Source organism: Nerophis lumbriciformis, linkage group LG22 (genome assembly GCF_033978685.3).
Source record: "Nerophis lumbriciformis linkage group LG22, RoL_Nlum_v2.1, whole genome shotgun sequence".
Taxonomy (NCBI): Eukaryota; Metazoa; Chordata; class Actinopteri; order Syngnathiformes; family Syngnathidae; genus Nerophis; species Nerophis lumbriciformis.
In genome coordinates, this window is record NC_084569.2 from 8510803 (window position 1) to 8528775 (window position 17973).

A 17973-nucleotide genomic window follows, 5' to 3' on the forward strand; every position below is an offset into this window, starting at 1 on the left:
TCGGCCCACTCTGTTTCCTGAGATCCAGGGTCAACGCAGCCGTCTACCAGCAAGTTTTAGAGCACTTCATGCTTCCTGCTGCTGACCTGCTCTATGGAGATGGAGATTTCAAGTTCCAACAGGACTTGGCGCCTGCACACAGCGTAAAATCTACCCGTGCCTGGTTTACGGACCATGGTATTTCTGTTCTAAATTGGCCCGCCAACTCCCCTGACCTTAGCCCCATAGAAAATCTGTGGGGTATTGTGAAAAGGAAGAGTTGAAGGCCACTATCAGAGCAACCTGGGCTCTCATAACACCTGAGCAGTGCCAGAAACTCATCGACTCCATGCCACGCCGCATTAACGCAGTAATTGAGGCAAAAGGAGCTCCAACCAAGTATTGAGTATTGTACATGCTCATATTTTTCATTTTCATACTTTTCAGTTGGCCAACATTTCTAAAAATCCCTTTTTTGTATTAGCCTTAAGTAATATTCTAATTTTGTGACACACGGAATTTTGGATTTTCATTTGTTGCCACTTCAAATCATCAAAATTAAATGAAATAAACATTTGAATGCATCAGTCTGTGTGCAATGAATAAATATAATGTACAAGTTACACCTTTTGAATGCAATTACTGAAATAAATCAAGTTTTTCAAAATGTTCTAATTTACTGGCTTTTACCTGTGTGTGTGTATATATATATATAGCTAGAATTCACTGAAAGTCAAGTATTTCTTTTATATATATATATATATATATATATATATATATATATATATATACATATCTATCTTAACCACGCCCCCCACCACGCCCCCACCTCCCGAAATCGGAGGTCTCAAGGTTGGCAAGTATGCCTTTCGGTCTGCAACATTTTCAATGTATGAATCTACAACTGTTTGTTTATGTAAAACTGTTTGTTTATTTTGTTGACCACTGACCGAAGAATAATAAACTAATTTAAAGCGGCATTACGTTTCTGTCTAACACTTTTGATGTCGTCGCAGTTTATCGCGATGAAGTCCTACTTCCGGGATGCTTAAGACTTCCGCCCGTACTTCCAGAAAGTAACACCCTGTTGCCATATTGTAGCGATTTGTTGTGGTTTATGTGGAAAAAGCGCATTTCCGTGCATGTTATCGCTAGTTTTTTTGACGCTAAAGAGCAACATAAACAGCGCAAGCGAGCCTGAAACGATACCGGAAGTGGGCGGCAGTGAGTCATCTCCGACATGTCTGACAATGCGACACACGCAGGGCGGGCAAACCTACCTTGGCCGCCGTCTGGGTACTGGTATGGCGGCGGGGCCGGAGTCGGGATAGCCCCGTAGCCGTGCTGCTGCGGGCCATACTCGTACGCCCCGGGGACGGCGTTGTAGGCGGGAGGTCTGTCCTGGAGAATGGGCTTGCTGTCCACCATGTCAGCCGCCGTACTGCGTCCTCAGGTTACCCGCGTTTGCTTGTCCAACTTCAAAGGAAGTAACCTCAAGGTGGGTCCAACGCTACTTTCACTTCGTCGTCAGCGAAACACGACGAGGCTGGTGCACAAACAGTGGCGACGTACAAAACGAAACAAAGAAAAGACGCTGCGCCAAAAATGAAAGTTCGTTTCTCTCCATGCGCCAACTTTCGTCCGCCGCGACGCGTAAATAATAACAACAAAAAAAAAAGGAAAACGTCCACGTAGCGGCAGGAATGTTCCTTGATTTAACTTAATTCCATGTCGCTTCTCTTAGTACTTGGTCCCTCACAGCGGAAGAAAAATCAGCACATTGTAACTCAAACCCACTGAAGGCTTTTCCTCCGTGGGTTGTCACAAGAGAACAATCATGTGACGGGACGCTCTATGCGCGCGCCAGTCTTCTTAAAGAGACAGTACACCAAAACAAACCCAATTATTTTCATTTCATTTATTTTTTTTAATTTATCTCCTTCATTGATGTGCATCTTTAATCGATAGACAATTAAACTTCAGAAACTAAACACACATTTACACTCCAATGCCTGAGAAGGAGCAGGATGAAGAAAAATCTTATATTTTCCTGCCCCCTTCAACATAATACATAGTCTTATTCGATGGATATCATACAAAACAAACAAATATATCCAAATATAATGAAAACACACAAAAAAACTAGGGATGTCCGATAATGTCTTTTTGTCAATATTCCGATATTGTCCAACTCTTTAATTACTGATACCGATATCAACCGATACCGATATCAACCAGTGACGTGCAGTCACGAGAGGCAGGTGAGGCGGGGCCACACCTGCCATCATGGAAAGAAAAAAAATGTAAAAAGAAAAAAAATTCATTAATTGTTATATGTATCCAGTGATTATACTATAGAGTTATTTTCCATTTAACTTCACCAGTTTTAGATTATTTGTATTCAAAATCGCTGAATTTTCACATTTGCCGTTCAAATACTGAGAAGAGACGGTGCGGTGAACAGCAGCCAGTTGAGGCACGTCACTCAGTGCCTCAATATGGATTGCGGACTCTGCTAACTGCTGGCCTGCTGTGCAGTGAGACTGTATTGCTATATGAACTATATTATACATTTCCATAGTTTAGTTAGCTGAGGTATATAATGTACAGTGTATTTTGTCAACAACTGTATGAGTGTAACGTATTTCTTGTGCTGAGCGATCATAAAACAGCTACAAAAGACGCACTGGCTGAGGCTCCAGTAACCCCGCCTCCTGCACCCCCGCCGTAGAATTGTTATATCAACTAAAGCCCACACTTAAACTTTCCACGTGCAAGATTTAATCTATTTAAAAAAGTTATTTCATAAGAAGCCAAAAAGTGCAAAAACAATAATGTTCGTGTTGGAGGAGTTGTAAATGACTGCAGGGCCACAACATTAGGTACACCTGCAGACTGCAGGTGTACCTAATTCACAACTCCTCCAACACGAACATTATTGTTTTTGCACTTTTTGGCTTCTTATTAAATAACTTTTGTAACCTATTTTCAAGGGTTTTTCTCTTTGTGATGTTAAGTTCCTGTTATGCGCTGTTATACAGTATATGCCTTGAGCTCTTATGTTGAAGGCGCTAAGAGCGGAAGTGATGTGACACGGAGTGGAGCGTAGGTTTTTGAAAGAAGGTAAATAAAGTGGTCCTTGTGTAAACTGGAGCCTCCGTGTTTGTTATTTTGTAGTTTCATACAGTATAGGCGACATTTATAAACCCTCGGTTACACTTTTTTAAATAGATTCAATCTTGCACGTGGAAAGTTTAATAAGTGAGGGCTTTAGTTGTGAACTTCATTTATAAGTAAAGGTAAGACCATAATAACGTTTTTTTAATTAAATGTGCTTTTTTGTGTGCTACAGTTTGTATGTGTAAAGTTAAAGTTAAGTTAAAGTAGCAATGATTGTCACACACACTCTAGGTGTAATGAAATTTGTCGTCTGCATTTGACCCATCCCCTTGTTCACCCCCTGGGAGGTGAGGGGAGCAGTGGGCAGCAGCGGCGCCGCGCCCGGGAATCATTTTTGGTGATTTAACCCCCAATTCCAACCCTTGATGCTGAGTGCCGAGCAGGGAAGAATGCTGGTATGAGCTTTTAAACATAACCCGTTAACTGCTGCCAATCAAATGGTGAATAAGATACTATTTAGGGTTCATATGTTTGTAAATCTGACTGTGATGAAGTCCGTGCCTCACCAGCCATCAACCTCACCGCACGTCACTGATATCAACCGATATATACAGTCGTGGAATTAACACATTATTATGCCTAATTTGGACAACCAGTTATGGTGAAGATAAGGTACTTTTAAAAAAAATTTATAAAATAAAATAAGATAAATAAATTAAAAAACATTTTCTTGAATAAAAAAGAAAGTAAAACAATACAAAACAGTTACATAGAAACTAGTAATTCATGACAATTAGTAAAATTAACTGTTAAAGGTTAGTACTATTAGTGGACCAATCATGTGTGCTTACGGACTGTATCCCTTGCAGACTGTATTGATATATATTGATATATAATGTAGGAACCACAATATTAATAACAGAAAGAAACAACCCTTTTGTGTGAATGAGTGTAAATGGGGGAGGGAGGTTTTTTGGGTTGGTGCACTAATTGTAAGTGTATCTTGTGTTTTTTATGTTGATTTAATTAAAAAAAAACGATACCGATAAAAAAAACAAAAACGATACCGATCATTTCCGATATTATCGGACATCTCTAAAAAAAAGCACAACAAGTGCAAAACTTCATGAAGTACAAACCGAACAAAAAAAGTAATATACACCTCACGGGATTATACAAAACAAATACAAAACCAGACAAAAAATAAGTAAAATTAAAGCTGCAAGCAGCGATGGACGGAACTTCCGCAGCGGTTCTTTGAGGGCTCATAAAATCCAAACCGGAGCAGTAATTAAAACTATTTCATCGACTTTTAATCAGAAGGGTTCAATCTCTCTCCTGTGCTAATTTGAAGCCGACACGACAAACTCGCTCAGAGGAGATAATGTTTGAAAAAAGGTGACTGTTTTTACTCAACTTTTATTTTGAAGGGGGAATTGCAAACTTCCTGTTGATTTTTGCTGGGGGTTGTCAGTGTATGAAATCTAGGTCTAAGTGAGACCTACATGGAGGTTTTTGTTTCATGTCTCTACGACATTCCTACTGGGAGTTAGAGTTTGTCTGTTTTCTTCCTAGGGGGCGCTAGAGCGTAATTTGAGTTTTGGGGTTTGGATTTTTTATTAGATCGCAATTTTCGCCATTCCTGATGTGTGTGTCCAATTTGGTGAGTTTTGAAGCATGTTAAGGAGGTCAAATTACAGCTCAGAGGCGGCGGTATAATAATAAAACGCTAGAAATTCAATAGGGTCCTCTGTCCCAAAGGGACTCGGTCCCTAATAATAAATATAAAGCAAAATGTAAACACTTCTGGCTGTCCATATGATCTTATTGTTCTGTCTTTATATTTTTTTTTCAATTGGAATATATTTTTACAGTCTTTTATCTCATTGTAAAGATAATTCCATAGTTTAACCCCCACCACTGATATACACATTTGTTTTGAAGTTGTCCTTGAATACTGATGTTTCAAATGACCTTTTCTTCATTCTCAGAAGTGATGACAAACATTTTTTGTAAATTTCCTGGTATTGTTTTACTTTTTGCCTTAAACATAACACATAATGTCTGTAACTTTACTAGCTCCTGTAGTTTCAATAAACCAGAATTAATAAATACTATGTTAGTGTGTTATAAGTAATCTACTTTATGAATAATCCTTATAGCTCTTTTCTGTAGTTGATACAATGCCTTTATGTTACTCTTATATGTGTTCCATCCACACTTCCACACAGTAGCTGATATATGGCAATATAAGTGCACAATACAATATACACATTGCCCTGTAATCTAACACATATTTGACCTTGTTTAATATAAAAATACTCTTAGACATCTTTTTCCGTACATGTGCAATATGAGATTTCCATGTCACTCCTAAAATTCTAAGTTCAGAAACCCTTTCAATATCAATTCCATCTATTGACATTTTGATCGTTTCCTCTCTTTTCCTTTTACAAAAAGTCATAAACTTTGTTTTTTTCACATTTAATGATAATTTATTGACATCAAACCATCTCAAGTTTAATCATTTCCCGTTCAATAATGTTTAATAACGCTTTTAAGTCATCACCGTTCACCGATTTTTTTCCGAATTCCAATGGTTCCGGAGAAAGATCAAATTTAGTCAACATTTTAGAATTTTAAAAGATTCAATCGAGCTATAGTTACTAATTAGGGCTGTCCAAAATAACAAGTTAATTAGACTTAGACTTCCTTTTAGTGTCATTCATATTTGAACTTTACAGTACAGATAAGAACGAACTTTCGTTGCATTAGCTCGTGGTAGTGCAGGATAAAAGAGCAATAAGGTGCAGATATATAAATAAATAGATTACTGTACGGATAAATATATTGCACTTTTGCATATGCATCCATGTTTATGGATGTATGTTATACTGTCTTTATATTCCAGCGAGTTAATTTTTGATTGATTGAAACTTTTATTAGTAGATTGCACAGTACAGTACATATTCCGTACAATTGACCACTAAATGGTAACACCCGAATACGTTTTTCAACTTGTTTAAGTCGGGGTCCACGTAAATCAATTAATGGTACAAATATATACTATCATCATAATACAGTCATCACACAAGATAATCATCAGAGTATATACCTTGAATTATTTACATTATTTACAATCTGGGGTGTGGGATGTGGAGGGGGCGGGGGTTAGGTTTGGTTGATATAGTGATAATATAGTGATAATAGGTCCCACAGTACATTTTTGGGCCTTAACTTTGACACCCCAGATTTAATGTGACAGATTCGTTTTCATTGAGGGCCACGTCACACAGTTATGGCTACCCTGAGAGGGCCACTTGCAACCGTGAATATACAGGTAAAAGCCAGTAAATTAGAATATTTTGAAAAACTTGATTTATTTCAGTAATTGCATTCAAAAGGTGTAACTTGTACATTATATTTATTCATTGCACACAGACTGATGCATTCAAATGTTTATTTCATTTAATTTTGATGATTTGAAGTGGCAACAAATGAAAATCCAAAATTCCGTGTGTCACAAAATTAGAATATTACTTAAGGCTAATACAAAAAAGGGATTTTTAGAAATGTTGGCCAACTGAAAAGTATGAAAATGAAAAATATGAGCATGTACAATACTCAATACTTGGTTGGAGCTCCTTTTGCCTCAATTACTGCGTTAATGCGGCGTGGCATGGAGTCGATGAGTTTCTGGCACTGCTCAGGTGTTATGAGAGCCCAGGTTGCTCTGATAGTGGCCTTCAACTCTTCTGCGTTTTTGGGTCTGGCATTCTGCATCTTCCTTTTCACAATACCCCACAGATTTTCTATGGGGCTAAGGTCAGGGGAGTTGGCGGGCCAATTTAGAACAGAAATACCATGGTCCGTAAACCAGGCACGGGTAGATTTTGCGCTGTGTGCAGGCGCCAAGTCCTGTTGGAACTTGAAATCTCCATCTCCATAGAGCAGGTCAGCAGCAGGAAGCATGAAGTGCTCTAAAACTTGCTGGTAGACGGCTGCGTTGACCCTGGATCTCAGGAAACAGAGTGGACCGACACCAGCAGATGACATGGCACCCCAAACCATCACCCAACCATGCAAATTTTGCATTTCCTTTGGAAATCGAGGTCCCAGAGTCTGGAGGAAGACAGGAGAGGCACAGGATCCACGTTGCCTGAAGTCTAGTGTAAAGTTTCCACCATCAGTGATGTTTTGGGGTGCCATGTCATCTGCTGGTGTCGGTCCACTCTGTTTCCTGAGATCCAGGGTCAACGCAGCCGTCTACCAGCAAGTTTTAGAGCACTTCATGCTTCCTGCTGCTGACCTGCTCTATGGAGATGGAGATTTCAAGTTCCAACAGGACTTGGCGCCTGCACACAGCGCAAAATCTACCCGTGCCTGGTTTACGGACCATGGTATTTCTGTTCTAAATTGGCCCGCCAACTCCCCTGACCTTAGCCCCATAGAAAATCTGTGGGGTATTGTGAAAAGGAAGATGCAGAATGCCAGACCCAAAAACGCAGAAGAGTTGAAGGCCACTATCAGAGCAACCTGGGCTCTCATAACACCTGAGCAGTGCCAGAAACTCATCGACTCCATGCCACGCCGCATTAACGCAGTAATTGAGGCAAAAGGAGCTCCAACCAAGTATTGAGTATTGTACATGCTCATATTTTTCATTTTCATACTTTTCAGTTGGCCAACATTTCTAAAAATCCCTTTTTTGTATTAGCCTTAAGTAATATTCTAATTTTGTGACACACGGAATTTTGGATTTTCATTTGTTGCCACTTCAAATCATCAAAATTAAATGAAATAAACATTTGAATGCATCAGTCTGTGTGCAATGAATAAATATAATGTACAAGTTACACCTTTTGAATGCAATTACTGAAATAAATCAAGTTTTTCAAAATATTCTAATTTACTGGCTTTTACCTGTATTTTTAAGTCACAAATTGATGGTTAACTTGCTTGCTTTTTCCTAAACACAATATAGAATGTGAGATATAACAGGATAATGCGTACATTTATCATTTGTGTTCAAAACGCTTACAAAAAAGTGAGACCCACCAAATGTACTGTGAGACCCCATTTTTATGACTTGATGGGGTCCCCGGAACCCCATTTGGAAAATTCCTAGCGCCAACACTGGGTGAAATTGCTACAAAAATGTCATCCAACCTCCGAGGACAAAGCTACGAACAATGGGAGACCGGGCTTTCTGCTACGCCGCTCCCAGTCTGTGGAACGCTCCCCCTGACCACCTGAGGGCACCACAGACTGTGGATGCTTTTAAAAAAGGCTTAAAAACCCTTATTTTAAAAAAAAAACTTTTTTTTTTTAGATACTAGTTTTAGCTATTTGCATACCTATTTCCCGTAATTAGTACGGTTTTCATCAACCTATTCCGGGTTACGGTTGCAGTGATAAAAAATACGTTTTTTCATTAATTAAAATTATTTTATTTTTTTTAAAGTTTTATTCACGAAATCGCGTAACAATGACAATCGACACTGTTTCCCGTAACTTCCTATCGAGCCATTCCGGATGCCATGAGCGAGGCTATTTATAGCACCGCTGCCAAGCAGTTGCCATTGTTTCCAAACGAGCGAACGATCATGGAATCAGCCGGAGAAAAATCGCAAACGAGTCTTAAACCGAAAAGAAAACTGCAGTCATTCCGTGAAGAATATTCAAAAGCCTATCCGGGAATAATTATCCGTTCCAAAAAGGGTGAAAACTACGCGAATTGCACCTTGTGCAGACAAGATTTTTCGATCGGACACGGAGGAATTAGCGACGTAAAAGACCACGTTTGGACAAAAAAACACAAGTCTAATGCCGTTGCTAGCGATACAAGTGGAAAACTTTCAACGTTTTTCGTCGCCCAAACAGATTCTTTGGATGTGATAAATGCCGAAGTTTTATTTACGGAGGCAATAATTGAGCATGAACTTCCAATCGCACTGGCATGATCACATCAATCTGATAGAATACATTTGGATTTTAGCCACAAAAAGGTAATGACACCAATGTTATCTATTGGAATTGTTTAGTACTGTTATACTGTTAAAAGTGTTTATACTATTTATGCTTTCAAGTCCAAGTTGAAGAAATCTTGTTAAATGTTGACAGCATAACTACCAAAATAAAGAATTATGTCCTTAATATTTTTGCAGTGCTATTTCTGTTGAAAAGTTAAAATGATTACATTAGAGATGTGATGTGCCACTTTTCAAGTGTCTGATGGCTTAAATTAATTTTCATTAATTTTTCATATTTTGAATTCTTTTGAAAGGCTTACAAACAAACTACATTTGAATTGTAATTCCATGCTATTGACAGGACTATTAATTTTAATGAAGTTAGCTTACCATGTTTACAGTATGATGATTGTGATAGAAATGTGAATTTTAGGCACAGAATATTTTTTACAATTGAACAAGGCAGTAGATTATACAAGCTTGGACAGAAAGTTAATAATGACACCAAATTTTTTTTTAATGGAATTGTTTAGTACTGTTTTACCATTTGTTTACTGTAAAAAGTGTTTATACTGTTTATACTTTCAATTAACAAATTGAAGTCTTGTGAAAGGTTGACAGGATAACTGGCATTAACTGTCAAAATAATTTCAAAGTATTGAAGTTAGCTTACAGAATAAACATGTCAATCAACCCATATGATTTTTGCTGTAATATTTTTGTTCTGAAAAGTCACTGTGACTGATAGAAAAGTGATGGTTTTAGCAACATTTTAACCTGGCGGAATGCTAATAATCATTTTGCGTTGGGGGGGCGAAGTGAACCCCCCACCAGGACTTTGTCCTGGACCTACCGGGGCCTGCGGCCCCTGGACCCTGGCTACTAGGTTTTTCTGATTTCAAAAGTTGGCAGGTATGTAACAGGATAATGCATACATTTATCATTTGTGTTCAAAACGCTTACAAAAAAGTGGGACCCACCAAATGTACTGTGAGACCCCATTTTTATGACTTGATGGGGTCCCCGGAACCCCATTTGGAAAATTCCTAGCGCCAACACTGGGTGAAATTGCTACAAAAATGTCATCCAACCTCCGAGGACAAAGCTACGAACAATGGGAGACCGGGCTTTCTGCTCCGCCGCTCCCAGTCTGTGGAACGCTCCCCCTGACCACCTGAGGGCACCACAGACTGTGGATGCTTTTAAAAAAGGCTTAAAAACCCTTCTTTTTTTTTTTTAAACTTTTTTTTTAGATATTTGGCTGTTCTAGGTTTTATTTTTATTTATTTTTTATTATCTTTTTATTTTATTTTTTATTTTTTTTATACACAGTAGCACTTTGAGGTTGTTTACTCAATGTAAAGTGCTTTTTACAAGTAAAATATATTATTATTATTATTATCGCTGTGTATGGAAATTGGAAACTGTGCTGTTATTTGATGAGTAAAACGCATCTTACTCTTGAATAATTAAGAACAGTCCCGGTATTAATTATTAAAATACATACGTCACGGCTTGATGTATTCACCTACTTCCGCGTTTGACCAGGGTAGAACCGCAAGTCCCGCCTTTTTCCTGTGTATCAGCCAATCAGAGCAGAGCCTGCCTCCACTTCCGGTGTGGGACGCAGAGTTGTAAGCGGCATTCCGCTGCTCCACTGTGGAAAATGTTTGAGTGACTTGGCGTGGACTGCGTGTGGTCACTTAATGACACGGCTACACATGTAAGTAATTGCTGTGGGTAAAAAAAAAAAAAAAAACATTAAAAGGCTAAAAACTACAATTTATGCTGTAAACTGCTTACAGACGCGGTAAAAAAAAAAAAGAAAAAAAAAAGACAGTAACATCCCGACATTCGACTGCGGTTCTTTTCCAATTGTTCCAGAATGTTCCGCATGAGACGGCAGGTACCAGCTGGTGCACCTGATGCCGCGATGCGTCTCGCCGTATTCCCCTGACAACCGCGTATCGGACACCAACATTCGGGTAAGCTCACTACTCCACAATGTTGTCATGTAATGTACGTAATTGTCTCCACGTAATTGAACATATACGTTTTGAAATAGTAGACTAACTGTTCATTTAATGGAGGAACATGAAACAGTCAATAATAGGCCTGTTTGGATTGGATGCAGTACGGCGGATTAGTATGACTATAAAGCAAACACCAAACTTCCTGTCGGGTATTTCAAAGTAAAACTACTGATTACTACTGATGACTACTATTCTTCTCAAAAAAAAGAGGAGAAATATAATCTTAGGGAGAAATGTAATTTAAAACATTTGTATGCACGTACAACACTTAAGACCTTCAGTATATCAGTATGTGGAATTAAATTATGGAATGGATTTAAGCAAAGCAATCAAACAATGTACTAATATAATCCACTTCAAGAAACTCTTCAAACTTAAAGTGTTTACAAAGTACAAAGAAGAAGAACCATGATAAACATTCTGAATTTATTTAACTCATCCATTCTTTCATTCTTTCACTCACAAAATAATCTTACTTATTTCAACATATGAAATGTAACTTACTTCACCAATTATTATGTATTTACTTATTTTATTGTGATTACTTATGGGGTATATTGTGAATAAATTGAGAACAGGAAGTGAACAAAAGTTTTAGCAACTGTTATGTAAAAGAAAAGGGGTAGGATTAAATAAGCTCTGCTTCTTCCTACTCCTTTTCGAACATGTTGAAAAGAGAAACTGGAGATTGTGATGTATCATGTTGTATACTTGCATGTTCGAAATAAACTCAAACTCAAACTCAACTGATCGACGACTAATTTTATTTTTATTTTACACAGTGCTGGTTTCATTCTGTTTAATGAGCTAATAGAAATATGGTCATAGTATAGGCCAGGGGACCCCAAACTACGGCCCGTGGGCCGGATCCGGCCCACCAACATCCAGAATCAGGCCCGCGTGAAGTCCCAAGTATTAAAAAAAAATTTTTTTTTTCTTTATTTTTTTTCTGTCTTTTCTTATCCACTTTGTACCACTTGCTACTCACGGTGTCTCATAGCCGCTCAGGCAAATCATATTGTCTAAAAATGCATTTTCTCATCGATAACGTGACATCATCGTGCGTGCGGAAAGTGCCATCCATCCATCCATCTTCTTCCGCTTATCCGAGGTTGGGTCGCGGGGGCAGCAGCCTAAGCAGGGAAGCCCAGACTTCCCTCTCCCCAGCCACTTCGTCCAGCTCCTCCCGGGGGATCCCGAGGCGTTCCCAGGCCAGCCGGGAGACATAGTCTTCCCAGCGTGTCCTGGGTCTTCCCCGTGGCCTCCTACCGGTCGGACGTGCCCTAAACACCTCCCGAGGGAGGCGATCGGGTGGCATCCTGACCAGATGCCCGAACCACCTCATCTGGCTCCTCTCGATGTGGAGGAGCAGCGGCTTTACTTTGAGCTCCCCCCGAATGACAGAGCTTCTCACCCTATCTCTAAGGGAGAGCCCTGCCACCCGGCGGAGGAAACTCATTTCGGCCGCTTGTACCCGTGATCTTGTCCTTTTGGTCATAACCCAAAGCTCATGACCATAGGTGAGGATGGGAACGTAGATCGACCGGTAAATTGAGAGCTTTGCCTTCCGGCTCAGCTCCTTCTTCACCACAACGGATCGATACAGCGTCCGCATTACTGAAGATGCCGCACCGATCCGCCTGTCGATCTCACAATCCACTCTTCCCTCACTCGTGAACAAGACTGACATTGAAATTTATTTATATATATGTATATATTAGATATATATAGCGCACTTTCCGCGCGCACTGATTGCAATAATGTAAATTTGTTTTTAACTATTAAATGAACCAAAAATATGACTTATTTTATCTTTGTGAAAATATTGGACACAGTGTGTTGTCAAGCTTATGAGATGCGATGCAAGTGTAAGCCACTGTCACACTGTTCTTTTTTTTTTTTTTTTTTTTTGAATAAATGTCTAATGATAATGTCAATGAGGGATTTTTAATCACTGCTATGTTGAAATTGTAACTAATATTGATACTGTTGTTGATCATATACATTTTTGTTTAACTACTTTTGTATTGTTCTGTGTCGTGTTTGTGTCTCCTCTCAATTGCTCTGTTTATTGCGGTTCTGAGTGTTGCTGGGTCGGTTTTGGAATTGGATTGCATTGTTATGGAATTGCTGTGTATTGTTTTGTTGGATTGATTAGTTAAAAATATATATATAAAAAAAATTAAATTAAAATAAAAATCGATTTTAAAAAAATGAGAATCAATTCTGAATCGCACAACGTGAGAATCGCGATTCAAATCAATTTTTTCCCCACACCCCTAATATATATATATATATATATATATATATATATCTCTCATCGATAACGTGACATCATCGTGCACGCGGAAAGTGCGCTATATATATCTAATATATATATATATATATATGTGACATCATCGTGCGCACGGAAAGTGCGCTATATATATCTTATATATATATATATATATATATATATATATAGCGCACTTTCCGCGCTAATATATATATATATATATATATATATATATATATATATATAGCGCACTTTCCGCGCGCACGATGATGTCACGTTATCGATGAGAGAGAGAGATATATATATATATATTAGGGGTGTGGGGAAAAAATAGATTCGAATCGCGATTCTCACGTTGTGCGATTCAGAATCGATTCTCATTTTTAAAAAAATCGATTTTAATTTTAATTTTATTTTTTTTTTTTTATATATTTTTTTTTAATTAATCAATCCAACAAAACAATACACAGCAATACCATAACAATGCAATCCAATTCCAAAACCAAAACCGACCCAGCAACACTCAGAACTGCAATAAACAGAGCGATTGAGAGGAGGCACAAACACGACACAGAACAATCCAAAAGTAGTGAAACAAAAATGAATATTATCAACAACAGTATCAATATTAGTTACAATTTCAACATAGCAGTGATTAAAAATCCCTCATTGACATTATCATTAGACATTTATTAAAAAAAAAAAAAAAAGAACAATAGTGTCACAGTGGCTTACACTTGCATCGCATCTCATAAGCTTGACAACACACTGTGTCCAACATTTTCACAAAGATAAAATAAGTCATATTTTTGGTTCATTTAATAGTTAAAAACAATTTTACATTATTGCAATCAGTTGATAAAACATTGTCCTTTACAATTATAAAAGCTTTTTACAAAAATCTACTACTCTGCTTGCATGTCAGCAGACTGGGGTAGATCCTGCTGAAATCCTATGTATTGAATGATTTTTCCCGATTCAAAAGGATTCTCTATTCAGTTTTTGAATGGAGAATCGTGTTGAATTGAAAAAAAAAATCGATTTTGAATCGAATCGTGACCCCAAGAATCGATATTCGTGGGACACCCAAAGATTCACAGCCCTAATATATATATATATATATATATATATATATATATATATATATATATATATATATATATATATATATATATATATATAGCCCATCCCCCGGCCAAATTGTTTTAACCCAATGCGGCCCCCGAGTCAAAAAGTTTGGGGACACCTGGTATAGGCTGACCATATTCTGAAATCCCAAAAAGAGGACACATATATTCGTGCCAAGGCAGGCAGCACGCCAAGGCCGGGACTAGCTGAAACTTTGCCAATGATACTTGAACTTGCTTTATAAATAATATATTTATTTAAATAAAGCATTTTTTCTCCTCTGTTGACAGCAGCGTTGGCGCTAGGAATTTTCCAAATGGGGTCCCATGGACCCCATCAAGTCATAACAATGGGGTCCCACAGTAAATTTTTGGGGTCCCACTGTTTTGTAAGCGTTTAGAAAACAAATGATGAATGTGTGCATTATCCTGTTATATCTCACATTCTATATTGTGTTTTGAAAAAAGGTTGTCATAAACGTTACTTAATTCATTAAAAGAAATGATTTAAAAAAAAAAGACAAATGTGTATACATATGTAAATGTATTCCGTTATAAACATTTATTCACTTTCTTCTTTCCCTCATGGATCTAAACTTTACCGCTGCTGGTATTTTTTTCTATGTTTTTATTTAATAAGTTGGAGGTGTATTTATTTCAGTATAAAAGTGTAAAACGTGTTTTGCTTCGGTCATGAATGTGTAATGTAGCCCGGAAGAGTCAGGGCTGCATGGGATTCTGGGTATTTGTCCTGTTGTGTTTATGTTGTGTTAAGGTGCAGATGTTCTCCCGAAATGTGTTTGTCATTCTTGTTTGGTTTTGGTTCAAAGTGTGGTGCATTATTAGTAAGAGTGTTAAAGTTGTTTTATATGATCACCGTCAGTGTAACCTGTGTGCTTGTTGACCAAGTATGCCTTGCTGTCACGTACGTGTTCAAGCAGAATATGTATATTTTATAACAATTGTTGGGCTGGCACGCTGTTAATACAGATTGTAGAGGGCGCCAAATGTCATACCATCATGGCACGCCCTTATTATAGCTGTAAGGGTGAAAATCGGTGAATATTAATCCCGGGAGTTTTCTGCGAGAGGCACTGAAATCCGTAAGTCTCACGGGAAAATTGGGGAGTTCAGCAAGTAAGCTGCTGAGCCGCATCAGAGTGATCAAAGAGCCGCATGCGGCTCCAGAGCCGCGTGTTGCCGACCCCTGGTTTAGACAGAGCGGGTATTATTTTTGTCACAGATTTAATCATCACAATGCTTCGATATCTCGCCACAGGGAAAATTAATTGGAAAGAAAAGGAAACATTTATTTTTGATTCATTGCCAATATTGTTTGTTTTGTATTATTTTGTAGTTTATTGTCAAAATATACACTCCCATTGTCCACTTAAATATTTCTACGATATTTCTTTATTCTTAGACAAGGGATTCCCTTCCGTGATTGGTCATTTCTATGGACACAGAAATGACGTCACCTAAAATTCCGTTTACGGCACATAGTAATGTCGTAATTCAGCTCTGAGTGTGACACTTAAGATTCAGTCCTACACTTCGCAGTAAGACGCTTGATAACTAACTTTTAAGTGCAGCTTTCAGCGAATAATTTCTTTACTCATTAGTCAACTCTTAGTAGACTTCTTAGGAGTAATTCTAAGACGTTTGATAAATACGGCCCCAGATCTATCCCTCATTTCAAAATGTTTTAGTTTTTTTTATGTTGTTTTTTTGTTTGTTTGTTTTCCGCCCTTTTTTGTCAAACAAAACGATGTTTTTTTTTGTGGCAAACACACAAAATATGCAAAATCTTCCACCAAAAATATTTTTCCAAGTGGAATATTTGATGTGACGTAATCGGAACCTTAGATAGGTCAATAATTCATAATGCCCCGCAAAAGAGGACATGTCCGGGGAAAAGAGGACGTATGGTCAGTCTATCATAGTAGGAGCCTAAATGCTGTTTAGGTTCATTAACATTTTATGGAAGTTGCTTTGTGTTTATTCAGTCAAAAGGGGACTATTCACTTCAGGGGTGTCAAACTCATTTTAGATGGGGGGCCACATGAAGAAAAATCTACTCCCAAGTGGGCCGGACTGCAAAAATCACGGCACGATAACTTAAAAATAAAGACAATTTGTTTTTGTTCTTTGTTTAAAAATAGAACAAGCACATTCTGAAATTGTACAAAGCATAATGTTGTTGGGTTTTTTTTTACACTTGCATGTTGCGGTTAATAGTATTCTATCTTTATTTGTCGTTATTTATATTTTCTGAATAAATTATGTGATTATGTTCATCAGTCAACTCATTGGTGTTCATTTTCAATCTATCAAGATAAAAAAATTCTATCAAAATCAAATTGCAGGATGTTATTCATGTAGTTTGATCATTTTCCTCGACTGATGTACTAACATGTGGTTTATTATTATTATTATTATTATTATTATTATTTTATGTACATATTTGTACATCATCTACAAAGATACAAATAATTGCTGTTGCGACATCCAGTGGACACATTTAAATTAAAGTACCAATGATTTACTTACCTACTCAGTGGCCTAGTGGTTAAAGTGTCCGCCCTGGGATCGGTAGGTTGTGAGTTCAAACCCCGGCCGAGTCATACCAAAGACTATTAAAAAAATGGGACCCATTACCTCTTTGCTTGGCACTCAGCATCAAGGGTTGGAATTGGGGGTTAAATCACCAAAAATGATTCCTGGGCGCAGCCACCGCTGCTGCCCACTGCTCCCCTCACCTCCCAGGGGGTGAACAAGGGGGTGGGTCAAATGCAGAAGACAAATTTCACCACACCTAGTAATAATAATAATACCTGGGATTTATATAGCGCTTTTCTAAGTACCCAAAGTCGCTTTACATGTAGAACCCATCATTCATTCACACCTGGTGGTGGTAAGCTACTTTCATAGCCACAGCTGCCCAGGGGTAGACTGACGGAAGCGTGGCTGCAATTTGCGCCAATGGCCCCTCCGACCACCACCTATCATTCATCATTCAATTCACCGGTGTGAGTGGCACCGGGGGCAAAGGGTGAAGTGTCCCGCCCAAGGACACAACGGCAGCGATTTTTGGATGGTAAGAGGCGGGGAGCGAACCTGCAACCCTCAGGTTTCTGGCACGGTTGCTCTACCCACTACGTCATGCCGCCCCAAGTGTGTGTGTGACAATCATTGGTACTTTAATTAATTTAGAACAGCAGTTTCTTTCATTCAAAAATTTCAGGTTAATTTTTATACTTAGCAAACTCATCCCGCAGGCCGGATAAAACCTGTTCGCGGGCCCCTCGGGCCGTACCCTGATTTACTTTATTTGAATACTACGAAAATGTATATTTTGCATGCTTAGAGTAATTATAAGGCACACTTTATTTACTACTAGGCCACCTACTCAGTGGCCTAGTGATTAGAGTGTCCGCCCTGAGATCGTGAGATTGTGAGTTCAAACC

The 17973-nt window shown here is 38.3% G+C and overlaps 2 protein-coding genes across 4 annotated transcripts in view; one reads left to right on the top strand and one right to left on the bottom strand.

Annotated features, from left to right (window-relative positions):
• The window catches only part of bri3 (brain protein I3), a 29165-nt gene extending 27337 nt beyond the window's left edge, over nt 1-1828 (bottom strand). Inside the window, exon 1 of the mRNA XM_061974318.2 lies at nt 1260-1828. Coding sequence (XP_061830302.2) covers nt 1260-1407 — 148 coding nt within the window. The 5' untranslated portion in view covers nt 1408-1828. The remainder of the gene's footprint in view (nt 1-1259) is intronic.
• Nucleotides 1829-10632: 8804 nt separating this feature from the next.
• Nucleotides 10633-17973, top strand: part of tecpr1b (tectonin beta-propeller repeat containing 1b) — a 44198-nt gene continuing 36857 nt past the window's right edge. For all 3 annotated transcript variants that reach the window (XM_061974315.2, XM_061974316.2, XM_061974317.2), the window contains exons 1-2: nt 10633-10794; nt 10956-11056. The gene's annotated coding sequence lies outside the window, so the exon portion shown is untranslated. The remainder of the gene's footprint in view (nt 10795-10955; nt 11057-17973) is intronic.